The sequence below is a fragment of the Emys orbicularis genome, chromosome 3 (assembly GCF_028017835.1).
Source record: "Emys orbicularis isolate rEmyOrb1 chromosome 3, rEmyOrb1.hap1, whole genome shotgun sequence".
NCBI lineage: Eukaryota > Metazoa > Chordata > Testudines > Emydidae > Emys > Emys orbicularis.
Window position 1 is genome coordinate 156868085 of NC_088685.1, and position 18186 is coordinate 156886270.

General features: G+C 39.7%; 1 protein-coding gene across 1 annotated transcript in view; it reads right to left on the reverse strand.

Moving 5' to 3' along the window:
• Positions 1-18186, reverse strand: part of RBKS (ribokinase) — a 65300-nt gene that overhangs the window by 41964 nt on the left and 5150 nt on the right. Inside the window, exons 2-4 of the mRNA XM_065401790.1 lie at positions 11197-11260; positions 8896-8958; positions 1014-1178 (exon numbers count right to left, since the gene is read on the reverse strand). Of these exons, the coding sequence (XP_065257862.1) occupies positions 1014-1178; positions 8896-8958; positions 11197-11260 (292 nt within the window). The remainder of the gene's footprint in view (positions 1-1013; positions 1179-8895; positions 8959-11196; positions 11261-18186) is intronic.

An 18186-nucleotide genomic window follows, 5' to 3' on the forward strand; every position in this document is an offset into this window, starting at 1 on the left:
GATTTGGTAGCACGAGGCTGGGGCTAGGAGCAAGGAAATCCTGAATTTTAATCCCAGCTCGGTCACTGACCTGCTGCGTGACTTTGGCCAAGTCATTTACTGCAACCTTTCAGGCTCAGTTTCCCAGTGGGTAAAATGAGAACAAAATTTTGAATTTTACATGGCCTAATGGCCATGACCATCATTGTTTAATCTTTCGCCCAGTATTGTTTAAATGCGGTGGTGGATAAGCTTGGGTAGTTTAAAGTGCTACAAACAAAACAAAACATCACACCAGTACTGAAACTCCATTCTCTAGGAAAAGAATAACAGCTTTTATCCATATGCTTCTTCAGTGTAGAAATCCACTGTCACAAAATAATCTATACTGAAAGGCACAGTAACAATTAGATGTAAATTCCTGCCTGTGACATTACCCATTCTATGGCAACGTGCCAAATACACTGAATACACATGGAGTTGTTGCTAAATCAGTAAATAATCAAAGAGACTTTATGGCATTTTATTATTTTTAATACTTGTATATAGCACCACAAGTATGAATGGTGCTATACCGGAAGAATAGAGACATAAGCCTAATTCTGAATTTAGTGCATAAATTTTATATAAACGTAGCTCCATTTACTTTAACTGAACTACTCCTCTTTTGTACTGATGTGAGATCAGAATCAGGTCCAGGGTCCTACTCCCTGCCTTGAGTTTATTACAATCTTGGCATGACATTACACAATACAGGCAAAGACAGCATCGCACAGGGAGGCTAGATAAAGGAGGTTTATACAAAATGAGATTATGTAGATGTTTGTCTGCCATGATATGCATTGAGATATTTTAAAATGTAATTTAGGTTTTATTAGAGTGGCATGAGGTTGTGGTCACTGTTTCATCTGTACTATAGGCTAGTGTGACAGAAATTAAAATGGTTTGCAGAAACCATGAAGAAAGCTTTTGCAGAGACCGAGACGAAGATGTAAAAGCACTAACCTAATGGATGAACGCTTAAGGTAAATTACCTCCATTGGAGTATGCCATTTTTAGGACTTCCAGAGAAATAGCAGGTGTTATTTCTAGCTGGCAAATGATCACTTTGGCCTTGCAAATGGCATTAGCAGCCCTCTTCAGGTCTTCAGAATCCAAAAGCAAATTGGCTCCTGCGACTATGACGATAACATTCTGTCCTAGAGAGAAGATTCCATGTTTTAAATTATATACTTCACTTCACTACAATAAAATAAGGTAAATAAAACAACTCTTTGCCCTTTTCCAGTGCCTTTCACATGAGGATTTCAAAGCGCTTTTCAAAAAAGCTGCATGCTGGTGCACTTAATCATCCAAAGATTTCAGTGACAGCCCACCAAGACCTGTGCATAAAAGATGTTATATTGTACTCCAAACACAATGGAGTATAGGCCTTTTTTGAGGATTTAACATGCAGAGATTTTTTCCAAGTTTGATTTTCATGTTCTGTTTGGACTAAAAAGAACCACTACACTGTACCAAATTGGAGATACCGGGGTACTGAGTGTCCCCTAAAAACATTTGTACCTTCCTGTGACGTTACCTTAGCAGAAGTAATCACATTGATATAGTGAGTCACGATGCCCAAAATGCATTCAGAATTTTAACTGTCCCTTTCGTTTAGGATCACTGGATATTGGATCAAATCTGTGAAAATTACGAGCATCCTGTGAATTTCAAGGAGAGGCGGCCCTGCTCCAATGATCAGGGACACTCCACATTGTCAGTGTTTTGAAGCATTGTGAGAACCTGAAACAGGCCCTACCACCAATGGCATGACTTTTAAAACAGATAGTTAATATTTGACTCATAAGAACTCTTTACAGAATATCTGGAGGGAGTAAAGATGGGCAGCCAATCCCTTTGGGGGCTGGCAGATGGAATGCTCTTCCAATGGATATGCTATAAAGCACAACTAGGGCAACAGTTCAAATCCTTTCTGGTGTCCTTTTTATTCTGGTTGTTTGTTTAACGTATACAACTGGCTGGGGAGGTTCATTACCCTAGGCTCTTGCTATTGTGTTTAAAAAAACAAAACAAAACAAAACAAAACAAGCATATTGCCTTTATTTGATTGCAGTTCTGTTTTTAGTTATTCTGTTAAGATACTGAGAGACCTTCAGGCATGGATGCCTGCTAATTAAACTGTATTATTAATCACTAAGTATTAAATTCAATAAACCTGTTGCTCCTCGATCTACAGCTCCTACTGCCCGCCTCCACTGAAGATTCATTTAGGGGCTGCCAATCACTAAAGGCCACTGATTCTGTAATGGATTGAGTTACTCGGTGAATAAACAGCTAGGTTTTAAAAATGCATTTTTTCCTTGAATGAGACTTCAAAGTCCCTTGTGTAAGCAACATGCAAAGCATATCTCCATGCTGATACTCTGAAGGGAAAGCAGGACAATGGAACTATGATCCCAAGCTTTCCAAAGCAACTCCACTGTCAATGGCTTGGTTTAAAACTGTTGCATTTGAATAGCAAACCCTCAGCATTTTGGCCGACACCCTGTTTTTCAACAGATAAGGATGGACATCTTGGTTGCAGGAAACCTCTCCAACAAATATATGCCAATCAAAAGTATCTGGATTTTGCTATAGGAATATTCAAAGGTAAACAGCATCCATTTTGCCCAACATACCTTCTGAAAGTTTACAAGGTGAGAAGCTAAAAATGGTGAATTGTAGGAGTCAGATGGAATAAAATTGTGGTGGCCCTCCACCTGAACTGTGTGCTACTTACAATCCCAAATTCTACCCGCTGGAGTACCTGCATCGTCCTGCTGAAATAATGAGCAGCAAAATAGTTAACTTTAGCGTTATTGGCATATTAAGATAATTGTAGCTGTTTGTTTCAACCTGTTTTTGCAGATTCAAGGTAGACAGTCCTGTACTGGGTTACAGACAGAAGGGTTTTATTTTGCAACTGTAAAGGGCTAGATACTTACATTTTGCTTTAGACCAATAGTCCTACTAGAGAAATACAATATTAGTACATTGTACCAGCCAGTACTGGCTCAATCCAACATTTAGAGAAATAATGGATCACATTAGGGTGACAGATAGCAAGTGTGAAAAATCGGGATGGGGTGGGGGGCAGTGGGGGAAAATAGGTGCCTATATAAGAAAAAGCCCCAAATATCAGGACTGTCCTATAAAATCAGGAAATCTGGTCACCCTAGATCACATTCTGCTTTTAGCTACACTGATTTTGTCTGGAGTAACACCACTGAAGACAATGAAGTTACTTCAAATTTATACCAGTATAAATGAGAGCAGAATCTGTCTCAAAATATTCAAAGTTAGCATTTCTGAGTCTACTACTATGGCAACCAATTTGCTTAAACAAGGACATTGGTGACACCAAGCGGGTGGGAACCCAGCACCAGAGACAATAAAACAGTATTAAATAGCAATGGACACTAGCAGCCAGGAAAAAATCATTTCTGTGCAATGTTTACCCTGCAATTCCCTTACTTACACTAGTAGATCTTGATTTCAATTAAATGACTAAGGACTGCTCATGTGAATAAGGGTTTGCTGATTAGGGTTTTAGGCATTTCATTTAAAATAGCAAGGGCTACATTCTCACCAGTGTAAACTAGCCTAGCTCCACTGAAGAGATGGAGCTAAACACATTTACACCAGCAAAAAAGTCCTTCTGATACTTAAACCAGTATGAATGCTGAGTACATAGATACTGCTTTCAACGGTGCTTCTAACTCTGCCAGCATCACTTATCAGAAAGATGGTAGCCACTAGCAGTAGGCTGTGGGCTACATGGAGACACTCAGGAAGGTTAATCTAATTATCTATTTTTTGTGATGTTTTTTAAATTGATTTTCAGAAAGAACACAGACAATGAAAAGTAAAAAAAGGTTAATTAACTTTTTTAATGCATTGTTTAAACCAGTGGCTCTCAACCTTTCTAGACTACTGTATACCCCTTTCAGGAGTCTGATTTGTCTTGCGTTCCCCCAAGTTTTACCTCTATGATATTCTATTCTATGATTTGCTTACAAAATCAGACATAAAAATATAAAAGTGTCACAGCGCACTATTACTGAAACATTGCTTACCTTCTCATTTTTACAGTATAATTATAAAATAAATCAATTGGAATATAAATACTGTGTTTACATTTCAGTATATAGAGCAGTATAAATAAGTCACTGTCTGTATGAAATTTTAGTTTGTACTGACTTGGCTGGTGCTTTTTATGTAAGCCTATTGTAGAACTAGGCAAATATCTAGATGAGTTTATGGACCCCCTGAAAGACCTCTGCATACCCACAGGGCACGCGTACCCCTGGTTGAGAACCACTGGTTTAAACCACATTAAATCCCTGTGTGGATACTCACATATAGAATTAAAGTGGCCTTAATTCACTTTGGAAGTGAATTAAATTAAACTGAATTAAGACCACTTCAGTTCTGAGTAAGAAAATCCAAATTGGGGCTTAATACAGTTTAATCCAATTTAAATGTACACCTTCAGTTAATACAGATTAATTTTTCTGAGTACCCCTATGTAGACAAACCCTGAAAACTGCCAAATGAATTTAAAGTGCTATTTTTAAATACATTCTACAAATGCCTTATGATAGGACTATCCAAGGCATGTCTACACTTAAAACGCTGCATCAGGGCAACTGCATCAATGTAGCTGCGCCACTATAGCTCTTTAATGAAGATGCTCTAAACTGACAGTAGAGAGCTTCTCCCATCGGCTTAGCTAATCCACCTCTGTGAGAGGCAATAGCTATATCGGTGAGAGAGGTTCTCCCACCAACATAGTCTGTCTACACTGCCGCTTAGGTAGGTATAACTACGTTGTTCAGGGGTGTGGATTATTCACACCCCCGAGTGACATAGTTATAGCAAAGTAATTTTGTAATGTAGACCAGGGCTCAGAACACACTGCCAAATACAACAGGGGCACAGTTTTTCTTTAGAATACATGTGAAATAGCCCTCAAGCCATCAGTGGCGTTTAAGGGCTTGTCTACACGGCCCCGCAGTGCAGATTATGGGGGCACAAATTGAACTATGCACTAAAGTATTGCCCTGTAACTGCCCTATGTAGACCCTGCTAGTGTGAACTAAAAGGGACTAATGGGACTACTTAGTATAAACTAGGTTCCTTTTAGTTCACATTAGCAGGGTCTATGCAGGGCAGTTACAGCGCAACACTTTACTGTGTGCTGCAATTCACACTCCCATAGTCTGCACTGCGGCCGACAAACTCTACAACATCTTAGCAGTCTCTCAACCTATCAGTACAACTGCAGTAAGGGCTGCAGAGCTCCTGCACAGTATTTCATAGGAAAAAACGATAATGTCTGTGACTACGAAAGAATATTATGAGACATAGTTGCTTGACAAATCACAGAGTTCAGGAGCATAAAGACAAGTTTTGGGTGTGTCCATGGTAATGTAATTTCTCTATAGTCATTTGCTGAACACATTAAAAAGCCCCATTTTCCCAGTATATTAAAATAAGATGCTACATCCAGGTACCAGTTTCTTTTTAGCCCGCAGGACCAAAACATGTGTTTTACTTTATGCAAAGGATATTTCAGTCACATTGACATTCATGTTCTGCACGTTTTTTGCCTTGTTTTGCTAGTCACTTCTAAATGTATATTTTGAAAAGCTTTCTGTGGGTACATGTACATGTAGTGCTTTGATATTGAAGTGTGCCCACGCTTTATAAAAAGTGTGAGAATTCAGTGTTCATGAAATGACTGAATAATAGCAATACCTATAGTCAACGTTAATTTAGGCAGGCACTGTGCTTGCTTTTCCACACACTGTTCTGCCAGTGCACCTCACTTCTAACCTGCAACAGTCCCTGCTATTCCAGTCCTGTGCCCTCACTTTGTTTTGCTAATGCACCTTGATCATTGCCTGCCACAGTCCTTGCTGTTCCTTCTCTGGGCTTTTGCTACGCATGAAGGAATTGCCAGACTGGATCAGACTAGTGGTTCATCTAGTCCGGTATTGTCTCTAGCAATGGCCAGTGCCAGATATATCACAGGAAGAGGAAGGTGCCAAAACTGTGAAGGGGATAATATGGAATAACCTACCCATAGAGGAAGTTTCTTTCCTATATAGAGATTGCCTTGTAACTGCTTCTTTATTTATGTAAAACAAAACAGAAACAATATGCACAATAATTTTATAGAGTTCCTATAAACCAGTAATACATTGTCAGGAGACAGGGTGCTGTAAGAGTGGTAAAAGTGGTGGGGGAAAGGAGGTGAAAAGGGGATGCAGCAGTAAGTGGAAGTGGAAAGTGAGACTACACATTTGAAGAGGGGAAGTGTTCAGAAAAACTGCTGGGGGCATGTTACAGTTCTTTGCTTTGAGGGGAGGGGTGAATGCCACCGTCTGCAAGGTCTTAGTTGACAAGCCCACTTGGGAAGCTGGAGTTTATGTTTAGTAAGCACCTATCTGGAAGCAGTGAAAATTTCCAGAAAACACAGATTTCTAAGGCTGCCACAAAAACTAAACTTTGTAATGTATCTGAATTGTGGATTTCACAGGACCACATAATGGAAATGTTGGTCGTGACTCCATATACTGAGTTCCATTTTGCTCTTAAAGCAGACTCAACCTCTTTGTTTTGTATGAAAAATACTGTGCTTTCTCCCCAAACTTACTGCACTCACTCTGCCTATAGAATTAATTTTCTGATAATTTACAAGTAATTCTGTTAACTAGCTTATGAGTTAAAATTAATTATAGCAGAGTCCTTTAAGAAATTTAGCATTTGTGTCTTTTCTTTGTCCTGAATTATCTTAACAGAATAATGCAGACTCTTCAAAGAACTTTAACTCTTCTCTTACAGGAATAAGACAGATCGATATACGCTCTTTTATACTGACATAACTATATCCACATGGGTGGGTCGTACTGCTTAAACTATACCAGCATTGCTATAGCAGTACGACTTGCATGTGTAGACAAGCCCTTAGATGAGTACTGTACAACTTGATAGGTCAAATCTGCCAGGCTTCTTCAAATAAAATAGTCTCTCTTGTAACAGCACAGAACACAAGTACTGCTATTTTATTGTAATCTACTCAATTTTGGCCCCAGACAGTTTTAAGTAGAAGTAACAACCATTACCACTACTAGTTCCATATATCTGTTTGCTTTACAGCACGGTCCTGACCCGCTTTGCTCTAGCAGCAGCTTCTATGTAAAATCTGAGGCCAGTTTTAGATTTGGTAACTTAATTTAGGAACTGTCCATTTTTGACAGAAATAACCTATGTGCCACAATGCATTGTTCAGTTCATCCTCCACATCACAAAACTTCTAATGAACTTTTATACCAATATCAGTTTCTAGGAAAATCCACCATAAACTTCAGAGTAGTGGACAATCGTCATGGCTCTGTTTCCTAGTGCTTCAAAAGTTTTTAATCCACCAGTTTTTGTCTGTTATCCCTCAGAACAGATCACAAGGTTCTTGAAAACCCAACAAGTCACTCACTACTGTTTCAAGGTTAGATCATGCTCTTTCTTACTCTGCCCAGAAGAGGTCTAAAAGGGAAAGAAAGACTCCATCCCTTACTCAGCCAACCTGAACCTTGGGTCCAGTGTAGAGCATAGACAATATTTCTTGGATATTCCTCCCATGGGAAGTGGGCAGGGAGGAGAATGAGAGGGGCTTGGAGTGGGCGACGCCATGGCTCTGTCCTCTGCCCCCAGTCACTGACCAAAGTAGCTGGCCAGGTATGTGAGGGATGTAAGCTGCACTCTCTCGAGAGCTTCAGTAATTTACTTCTCAAACTTACTCCTCCAGAATGGGAGAGGGGGAGGGTCATGGAGAAACATCAGGGAAGGAATTGTGACTCTGGTATGTCTAACTTAATTCACTGAACTAAAAGGAACTAAGGCCACTACTTCTGAATGTGAGTATCCAAAGTGGGGTTAATGTGCTTTAACTAATGCACTTAATATTTGCACCTACTATTACTCAGATTAACCTTTCCAACTTGCCTTAGTCACAATTCCCTTTCCAGGCCTGCTCCTGGGATGGAGTTGTCACATCCTGACCCTTATTCCAGGCTGAGTCAAGGTTCAATCTAGACCTTAGTAATTTTTTTCAAAGAGTTCACAGGCGAGCAAGTATGAGGCATAATTTGTTTGAAAAGAAAAAAAAAATCAGCAGAAGTTAAATTAGTCACTATGAAAGACAATATGAAAAATGGTCAATTCCCTCTTTTCTACCCTGTCCGAAAATATGAAAGCAAAGGTACATGCTAAATTAAAGGACAATTAATATGTAGATCAAATGCCACTTTGGGAGCATACGCATTACAGAAGGAACTCTGAGTCAAATATTATGGCAAAATTTTAAAGACAACTGGATAATCTGAGAACCAAATATCTGTAGCTATGCAGACTAAGATAATAAGGATAATCATAATTCATAATTCCTGGAATAAATTCATCATGAGCTGGGGTCAGGAAGGAATACCCTTTTCCCATTGTAAATCTGGTAGGTACATTACAGGGGAAAGTTTTTTATATTTAACACCCCTTCCCCCCCCCACTTCCTCTGGTGCACCATGTACTGGCCAGTGTCAGATTAGATGAATCAGTGGGCTAGTCTATTTATAGCTATTCGTATGTAGATACGATAAGGGTCAGATTCTCCCACCCTTACTCACATTGAGTGGCATTGTGCTCCACTAGTAATCTGTAGGATGAGTAAGTGTGGAAATGTCAGGATGACAGAATTTGTCTGTAAATGAGGGAAAACCCCCACAACTAACGAAGACCAGAGAAAAGTTTCTTTTGCAGCTTACAAAGGCAGAACCTTTGCTTACTAGGGGACCACTCAGAATGTGAAATATGTACCTTCTCTGTTAACAATTATTGAAGCAGCTCCAGTAGCAGCATCCTCAGTCTGACCTACAAATTCTAAGAAAGGGAAAAGTTACCGTTTGTATTATTTCAACAACAGTCTGTGATGCAGTTTAACCTCCCATAATCTCCAACACTTAAAAATGCTAATAACTATTTCATGTGTAACAATGCCAAAGAAGCTTAACAAACAACAACAACAAAAGAAGTGTTAACTTACACCCACAAAAAACCAAATATGAGTCCATCATTCTTTAATGTAGCTATGTCTCTGCTTCAATGACAGCATACTTTTATCCAGTGAAACAACAGATTCTAGGCCGGAGAAAATTAAAGCATTGAAATAATGCAGCATATTTCCCCCTCTTAATTCTCTGATTTACATTTCTGAAGGAACGGCAGCCTATATTAATGAAGATGGAGGCTGTGGTGAGGCTGTACATTTCCCCTTTGGATTAATCCATTCCATTAAATTATTATAGGCTAAGCTGGTAGTATGTCCTGTTATTATGGTTGCCCAACACTTTCTTCTATAAAACCCAGTTTTCAGTTACATATAACTTTGCCAAACATTAACCATTTGGAATGAAATTTTCCATGCCAGGTGATTGCCGCTGGCGGATTATTATTATTTTTGAAAATTTCAGTCAAAATGACGGTTGTTAGCAACTCAGAGCTACATTTGAGGGACGATCCTGCTCAGCTCCTTACAGCCCTGGGCTAGAGTAGACAATGCTCAATACAGATGGAACCTTTGGGGACAAGAGCTGCAATGCTTTAGCAAGTTTCTACTGAGCATATGTGTACTGCAATTTTTCAAAGGCTTATTCCTTGGCCAAATTTGGTTGGATTTTCACAAGGGATGGCAAAAGACCAAACCAAACCAAATGAAACATCATGATTTTTTAACATAGGCAAAGCAATGTATTTTGCCCTAGCCTCGTTCTCAGAAACAACTGGACCATTCTGGGCTGAAATTTTCCAGAAAAATGTAGCCTGAGGCTGATACCCGGCATGGAAAATTTCAACTTGAACAGTTAAAGTACGACAAAGTTATAAGTAACTGAAAATTGGGTCTTATAATGGGAAGTGTCAAGCAACTGAGATAGAGAAGGAAACTAGGATTTAGAGACTTCCTGAAAAAAAGTACATTTAAAAATGTGGCTGCACTCTGAGATATGTAAAAATAGCATTGCAGGGTTGGACTGTTATTACTTCATTATAATATATGGATCAAATGTACTCAGTTTACAAGCAAAACGATATTTTTCTTAACTGCCAGCCCTGCAAAGTTAGCCTGGGATGTGAGAATCAAGCTGGATTGTTCACTTCTCACACATCATCATCAGTAACTGAAGTGCAAAAGGCTGGTAAAGACAACTGTGCAACCTCCCTGTCTGTCCAATTATGCCTTCAGTGATACTTTGCATCCCCCTGCTTTCAAGTGGGATTTACTCAGTAGTTCTGTTGGGGCCTGACCCAACATCCACTGAAATCAATGGAAAGACGCCCATCGATTTTAAGATGCTTTTCATCAGGCCATTGGTGATACACAAGAAGAAATCAGCAAAGCAATGCAAGTCTCTCACTCTCTCTTAGCCATGTTGGCTTTGCAAGGCTAACAGGAGTCAAAGGCAACAACAATTTACTTTCATCACTGAAGTGAATAGATATGACTCGGGACACACACATATGCCAAGTAAGAAGGTTCCATTTATATAAATTCACATTACAGAGTAGAACCAAACCACGCTTTAAGGAGGAACTAGTGTCTTTGTAGTGACTTTTACGAAAGTAGAACTTTCTCCGTCTTTGAAGTCTGCCATCCCCTGACAATGATTTAGATCCTGCTATTTACTGCTGTAAATCAACATTGAACATTTAGGCTAAAAATTAAGGGCAAAATTTTCAAAAGTGGACACTAATTTTGGATGCTTCAATACTTGGGTGCTCAACCTGAACCTCATTTTTCAGTCATGCTAAGCATGTGCAACTCCTATAGACTTCAAATGGAGTTGCAGGTTCCCAGAACCTCTGAATGTAAGTCTCTAGGTGCCTCAAATTGGGCATCCAGAATTAATGGCCACCTTTGAAAATGTTGGCCTAAAGATTTAACGTAGGCCAATTCAAACCAGACCGGACAAAGTAATGGTGAATACACTGCAGAAACCATTCTGCACCAGAATGGGTGTGTGAATTAGACAACCTAACCAATCTACCCTTTCACCTCCTCCATCTCTAGTTTCAAATTTTATCTAAAAAATTAACAAATTATTTTTTAAACTGAAATTTTACCTGTAGAAATCCCATTTCTCTTGAAATTTTCAATATAATCATTGCCAAACGAGTCCTTCCCAACCTGCAAAGAAGTTACGAACATTAAATCTTTTACAGTCCGCAAAATGGCGTAATACAACCATCATACACTAGACTTTATTTTACTGTTCTTTTATCTCAATTACTTGATTAAATAGCATTTTACAGCTCTCTCCCACCTCTAAAATAAAAAGCATATCAGATACAAACAAAATTATGCACATTTCATACTCACCTTGTATCACTGGCATTAAAATTCATTCATCCTTCTAACACTAAGTTGAATATTCAGTGGCAAAAACCTACATGGAGAAGGAGTTATGGTTGCTTGGTGGCATGTCATACCCTGGCAGACTGCTGAGTTGAGCAAAACTCAAACTTCTGAAAACCAGGAAATGCACAGTTAAGGCTGCTCATGCAACCTTAGTTCTACCCTCTTTCAGCAATGCCCCAATATGCCCGATTAACATACAAACATTTATTCTGCTATGCCCACCCTTGCTGAAATGTACAAATACTTCACCCCTTTTTACATCTCATTCAGTCTTACCCACATGATTCCATCTAACATGCCACTGTAATAACAAAGACAGTCCTTGCCCCAAAGAACTCACAGCATAAGTTAATTGGTGGATGTGTGCAGAGTTTATGTATGTGTTGGGGTGCATTGGCAGAGTAGTTGGGTGGAGGGGGTTGAAATGCACTGGCACAACTTTGGGCTGCAAGAAGGTCGGGATCCACTGGCAGAGCTAGGGTTTCAGGGGGATTAGGGTGCATTGGCTGTGCTGGGGGTATAGGAAGGTTAGGGTTGCATTGACAAAGTTGGGGGTGCAAATGGTTTGGGGTGTACCAGCCAAGGGATGGGGTGTAGGAAGGCAGCTATAAAAATAATATATAACAAATGGAAGAAAGGGGAAGTTGATAGTATAAATATAAATATAAATCATAAGCTTTAAATCAGAAGGAACTGTAGAAAACTGGTAAGGGAAGCAAAGGAATACAAGGAGAAATTTATGGTCAGCAGTGTTAAGGACAACAAGGAGTCTTTTAAGTATATTAGGAACAAAAGGAATCCTAACAATAGTATTAATCCATTACTAGATGCAAATGGTAATTATCACTAATAATGCAGAAAAGGTGGAAATGTTCAATAAATATTTCTGTTCTGTATTTAGGAAAAATAAAAATGGTGTAGTAATATATGATAATACACTTTCCATTCCAGTAGTATCTCAGGAGGATGTCAAATAGCAGATACTAAAGTTCAACATCTTAAAATCAGAAGATCCAGATAACTTGCATCCAAGAGTTTTAAAAGAGCTGGGTGAGGAGCTCATTGGATCATAATGTTGTTTTGCTTAAGTCTTGGAACAACAGGGAAGTTCCAGAAGACTGGAAGAAAACTAATGTTGTGCCAATATTTAAAAAGGGTGAACGGGATGACCAGGGTAACTATAGGCCTGTCAGTCTGACATTGATTTCGTTGGGGTTGGTCCTGCTTTGAGCAGCGGGTTGGACTAGATGACATCCTGAGGTCTCTTCAAACCCTAATCTTCTATGATTCTATGATCTCAAGGCAAGATAATGAAGAAGATGATATAGGACTCAACATAAAGAATTAAAGGAGGCTAATATAATTAATGCCAATCAACACGAGTTTATGGAAAATAGATCTTGTCTGTCACAGAGCGTCCCTTCACCTAGCCAGTGAATACCGCAGCCTAGACTGTTCCTGCAGTGTCCTAGCCACAAACACACACAGACTGATTCTCTTTCATCATGTCTGCATTTAATCTTCAGTGTCAAAGCATAACGGAATGTACCACAAGTTTACAGCAGAAGGAGTTTTCCACAAAGTTCTCTTTTCTCTCCAAGGCGCATCCACTGAGCTCCCCTGTAATTCCTGTTCCTTCCAAACATATCCTCCCAGTTACTGAACCAATTGCCTCATTAGCCCAGGAACTGCCACCCAAGCATCAGTAATCCCCAACAGAAACTAGTTAATTGACTTCAATTAAGCCCATAATCTTTCCCGTGCTGCAGCAACCCCAGTGACAAGGGCGCCAAAGTTAGTACCCTGTCACGCTGTCAAACTAACTCAATAGCTTTTTTTTTTTTTTTTTTTAATGAGATTGCAGGTTTGGTTGAGAAAATTAATAGTGTTGATGTAATATACTTAGACTTCTGTAAGACATTTGACTTGGTACCACATGGCATTTTGATTAAAAACTAGAAAGGTAAAATTAACATGGCACACATTAAGTGGATTAAAAGTTTGTTAATGTAATTATAAATAATAATAAAATGTAATTGTAAACGGGGAATTGTCATCAAGAGGGTGTGTTTCTAGTGGGGTCCCGCAGGGATTGGTTCTTCACCCTACACTATTTAACATTTTTATCAATGACCTGGAAGAAATCATAAAATCACCACTGATAAAGTTTGCAGATAATATAAAAATTGGGGAGTGAAGAGTAAATAATGAAGACGATAGGTTGCTGATACAGAGTTATCTGGATTGTTTGGTAAATTGGGTTCAACTTCAAGCAAACAATATGTGTTTCAATGTGTCTAAATGAAAATGTATACATCCAGGGAAAAAGAATGCAGGCCATACTTACATTATGGGGTCTCTATCCTGGGAAGCAGTGGCTCTGAAAAAGATTTGGGAGTTGTGGTGCATAATCAGCTAAACATGATTTCTCAGTGTGATGCTATGGCCAAAAGGGCTAATTCAATCCTTGGATGCATAAACAGTGGACTCTTGAAAAGGCAAAGAAAGGTTATTTTACCTCTATATTTGGCACTGTTGTGACCACTGCTGGAATACTGTGTCCAGTGATGGGGTCCACAGTTCAAGAAGGGTATTGATAAATTGGAGATGGTTCAGAAAAGAGTCACAAGATTGATTAAAGGATTAAAAAACATAATTTATAGTGATAGACTCAAAGAGCTCAATCTATTTAGCTGAACAAAGAGAAGGTTAAGGGGTGATGAGATTACAGTCTGTAAGTACCAACATGGGGAACAAATATTTAATAATGGTCTCGTCAATCTAGCAGAGAAAGTGCTATAACATGATCCAATGGCTAGAAGTTGAAACTAGACAAATTCAGACTGGAAATGAGGTGTACATTTTTAATGGTGAGAGTAATTAACCACTGGAACAACTAACCAAGGGGCATGGTTGATTCCCCATCACTGAGGTTTTTTTTAACCAAGATTGGACATTTTTCTGAAAGACATGCTCTATGAATTATTTTGGGGAAGTTCTGTGGCATGTGTTATACAGGAGGTCAGGCTATATGATCACGATGGTCCCTTCTGGCCTTGGAATCTATTAGTCTATGAAGGAAAGTTGGAGTACAAGGTGGTTGGGTGCTGGCAGAGCTGGTGGATGCTCCTCACCTGAGCCCTGAAACACTCTCCCCTACCCTCCCACCCATGGCCATTATCCCCCTTCCTGTCATTGCAGTCCCACACCTCTCTCCCCGCTATTCCCTCATTCTTCTGCTTCCAAAACTCTCCCCTTCCCCAGGAAGCATTCATGTGTCTACTTTTTCTTCACCAAATACTTTGATTACATTCCCCACAAACAACACTGCCACCCATGATTCTCAAATTGCAGCAACCCCCAGCCACTCACTCCAAAACTCCTTTGGGCTTAGGAAGAGGTGTCACGGATCCACACGATCGGTGTTATGCCCCGGCTTTTAAACAGTCCTTTGGAGGAGCCCCTTCAGTGTGCCAGACCCCCAAGGGGTCCCAGTCTTCTTTAGGGTCAGACCATGTGGCCTCAAGATCTTCATGACTGAGGCCAGGTCTACACTAAAGTTAAGTCGACCCAGCTACACCCCTGAGTGATGTAGTTAGCCGACCTAACCCCTGAGATAGACAGCATTAGGTCAATGGAAGTTAAGATTATCCAGGAAGGTGGATTAACTACAGTGACAGGAGAATGTCAGAGCTCAGGAGAATGAGCTCTGCCCAGTGAATTGAACTGAGATAAAGTCCTGTTTAGAGACTTTTTACTCTCTTCAGAGATCAATGCACCTCAGCAAGTATTTGTAATGACACCAGGCAGCCTTTTCAAAACAGAGAGGGGTTTTATTAGTCAACTAGAAAACACCACTGGAAAGTCCTTAGAAGCAAAGGTGAAGACAGAGTTCAGACTGGCCAACCTCAGGCTCTGTCTCAGCTGCTGTACAATCCATTTTGGCTCTGTCTCTTTGTCTGTTAGTTCCAGATGAAAGCTTCTGTCTCTCTCTAAAGGCCAGTCCTTAACACCTGACACCTTTCCATCCTTTGTCTTCCTCCTGAAGGACCCCCTTTTGAGTTTACATGTTCACCTGCTGGAGTTTCCTGTTGCTAGATGTCAATTGTTCAGTCCTTGGGGTTCCCATTGTCTTTCTGGATATTTCATTGATATGAGTGTTTCACCCAGCCCTTAACGACCCATTCATATCACCCCAGACAATTACCAGACCCAAGCACCACATGTCTCCTGCTCTGCCCCAAGACCATCTTAACCCTTCTGCATCCACTGGGTAACAATCCATAGTCAAGTAAATTATCATGCATAAAATATTACAGAAAATTCCCACTTCATCACAAGGGGATTGTGATTAATTTATCGTTAGTTATGTTAATTGAAGGTGAGTTCACAGCAATCAGTCTCAATGAGGTCTGTCGGTGATTCATCCTGTAACTTTCAGTTTCACAGTAGAAGGAAACTGTGTTAGGTAGAGTGTAACTCAGGAACCCCATAGTTAAATAACCCCAAGTCTGACACACTAACACTACCCTGCACCCCAATGAGGAACATCAAATTTCAAAGCAATCCTTGTAACCATTTGGATTGTAGAGCACTTACAAGAGTTGAGCTTTAAAGCTTATAAAATGGCAGGACTGGAAACCCTCCAGTGGGTTTTCCTATATTGGCACATGCACACTTTAAAAAATTGTACATTTCTTAAATACTATTCTCAGTTTGGGCCCCCAAAGTTTTAGTGAGTGCCATGCATGGGTAAAACTCAACAGAGTGAGACCATATTGACCAGCATCAGTATTTATTTATTCCTAGCTCTGTGCAACAAAAACCCAACCCAAACCAACCAACCAAACATTTCAAAACTTTTTTTAAAATGTCTATTTTGGAGGGAATTATATGTCCAGAACCCTTGGATCAAACAACTCCAAATTTGGGTCACTAATTCTACTCTGCACTCTCCTGAGGCAGACCATATTTCAAAGGAATCTGACTAAGCATGTCGATTTTGGAGGACTTAGAAAGGGGATGACCTTTAAACAGAAGAAGTGATGCAACCTTAAATATTGTGACACTGCCACATCACTATAACTCTATCCTGCACTTTTTGCCATTATTCAGTTTCAGACTGAAATATTAATAGTAATTCCATTGTTCTCTTTAATTGCAATCCACATTTTGAGTTTTAAAATACCTTTCTAGCTCTAAGTCTCCCCCACTGCAAAAATATCAGGTGTTACTAGTGAGGCCACTTGTCTGGTATTAAACAAGGTGGTCCTCGTTTTGAGAGGTTTGTCTCTCACTGGTAGGGGGACAAAAATGGATGTGATTTTGTCCAGTATCAGATGGGGGACAACACCCCGCCCCTCCAGCTCTTAAAATGGCACCCCCCTCTTTGGCATGACCTTGCAAACACCATACGTACAAGGTTATGTTGACAGAGGCGGGGCAGCATGCTCTTAAAGATAGCACTTCCGTGTGGCGTGACCTCACATGCACCATCAAACTATCAAGGGCAGGGTCACACCTGCAGGGTTGGGCCATGCTGTTCCTGGAAGTACTGGAATGTCCAGTGTTCTGGGAATGTATGAGTGGCTGACTTAGGTTTTATACATTTTAAGTGTATAGTCTGGAAAGTGAGTCTGTAAACATGTTATCATAGGATTCTATATTTATTTTCCCTCTGGGACTTCCAGACCAAATGCACTCAGTTTACAAATCAAAACATGATTTTTATTTTAACTGACTATGCTGACAACTTTAAATAGGGTTTGAGATTCAAGCTATGCTCTTTTCTGCCTCTTACATCACCTTAAAGAGTGTCTGCAGTTGGAACTATGCTTATCATTTTGAGTAGCTTTGCAGGGCTCAGAGGAACAAACACTTTTTTTCAAAGACACACAGGGAACACATGTGGAGAAAGAAAGAGTCACTTTTACGTGACCTAAACCCACACTTTACATATTTATAAAGCCAATGTAACTTTTAATTCATCCAACTGGGCCTACGTATTCAGCAGGGTCAGTTTCTACATGTCAGCATTGCTGTGTTGTTTGTACTCTAACTTCTGAGAGAGCAAATTGTGGTCTCAAGTTGTAGGAGCAGGATTTTATAATTGTACTAATTGTACTATAAGAATTGATGTAAACTTTGATTTCATCCTGCCAGCCACCCTTTTTGAATAACAGAAAGGAATGACCTTCTGAGACTGGGATCCTGTTTCCAATATGCATTACAATTAGGACCTGTTATAAAGTTTGGTTAGTAAGAGACAGGATTTTGTATTGTGTCTATGATAAATAGATTAGAGAAATGTTGAGGGCCTGAAGCCCCAATGTGAATTGTTTTAGTTATAAGAACAGGAGTACTTGTGGCACCTTAGAGACTAACAAATTTATTAGAGCATAAGCTTTCGTGGGCTACAACCCACTTCTTCGGATGCATATAGAGTGAAACATATATTGAGGAGATATATATACACACACATACAGAGAGCATGAACAGGTGGGAGTTGTCTTACCAACTCTGAGAGGCCAATTAAGTAAGAGAAAAAAAACTTTTGAAGTGATAATCAAGATGGCTCAGTACAGACAGTTTGATAAGAAGCAAGTGTGAAAATACTTACTTACAAGGGGAGATAGATTCAATGTTTGTAATGGCTCAGCCATTCCCAGTCTTTAACACGGCTGCTACTCTGAAAC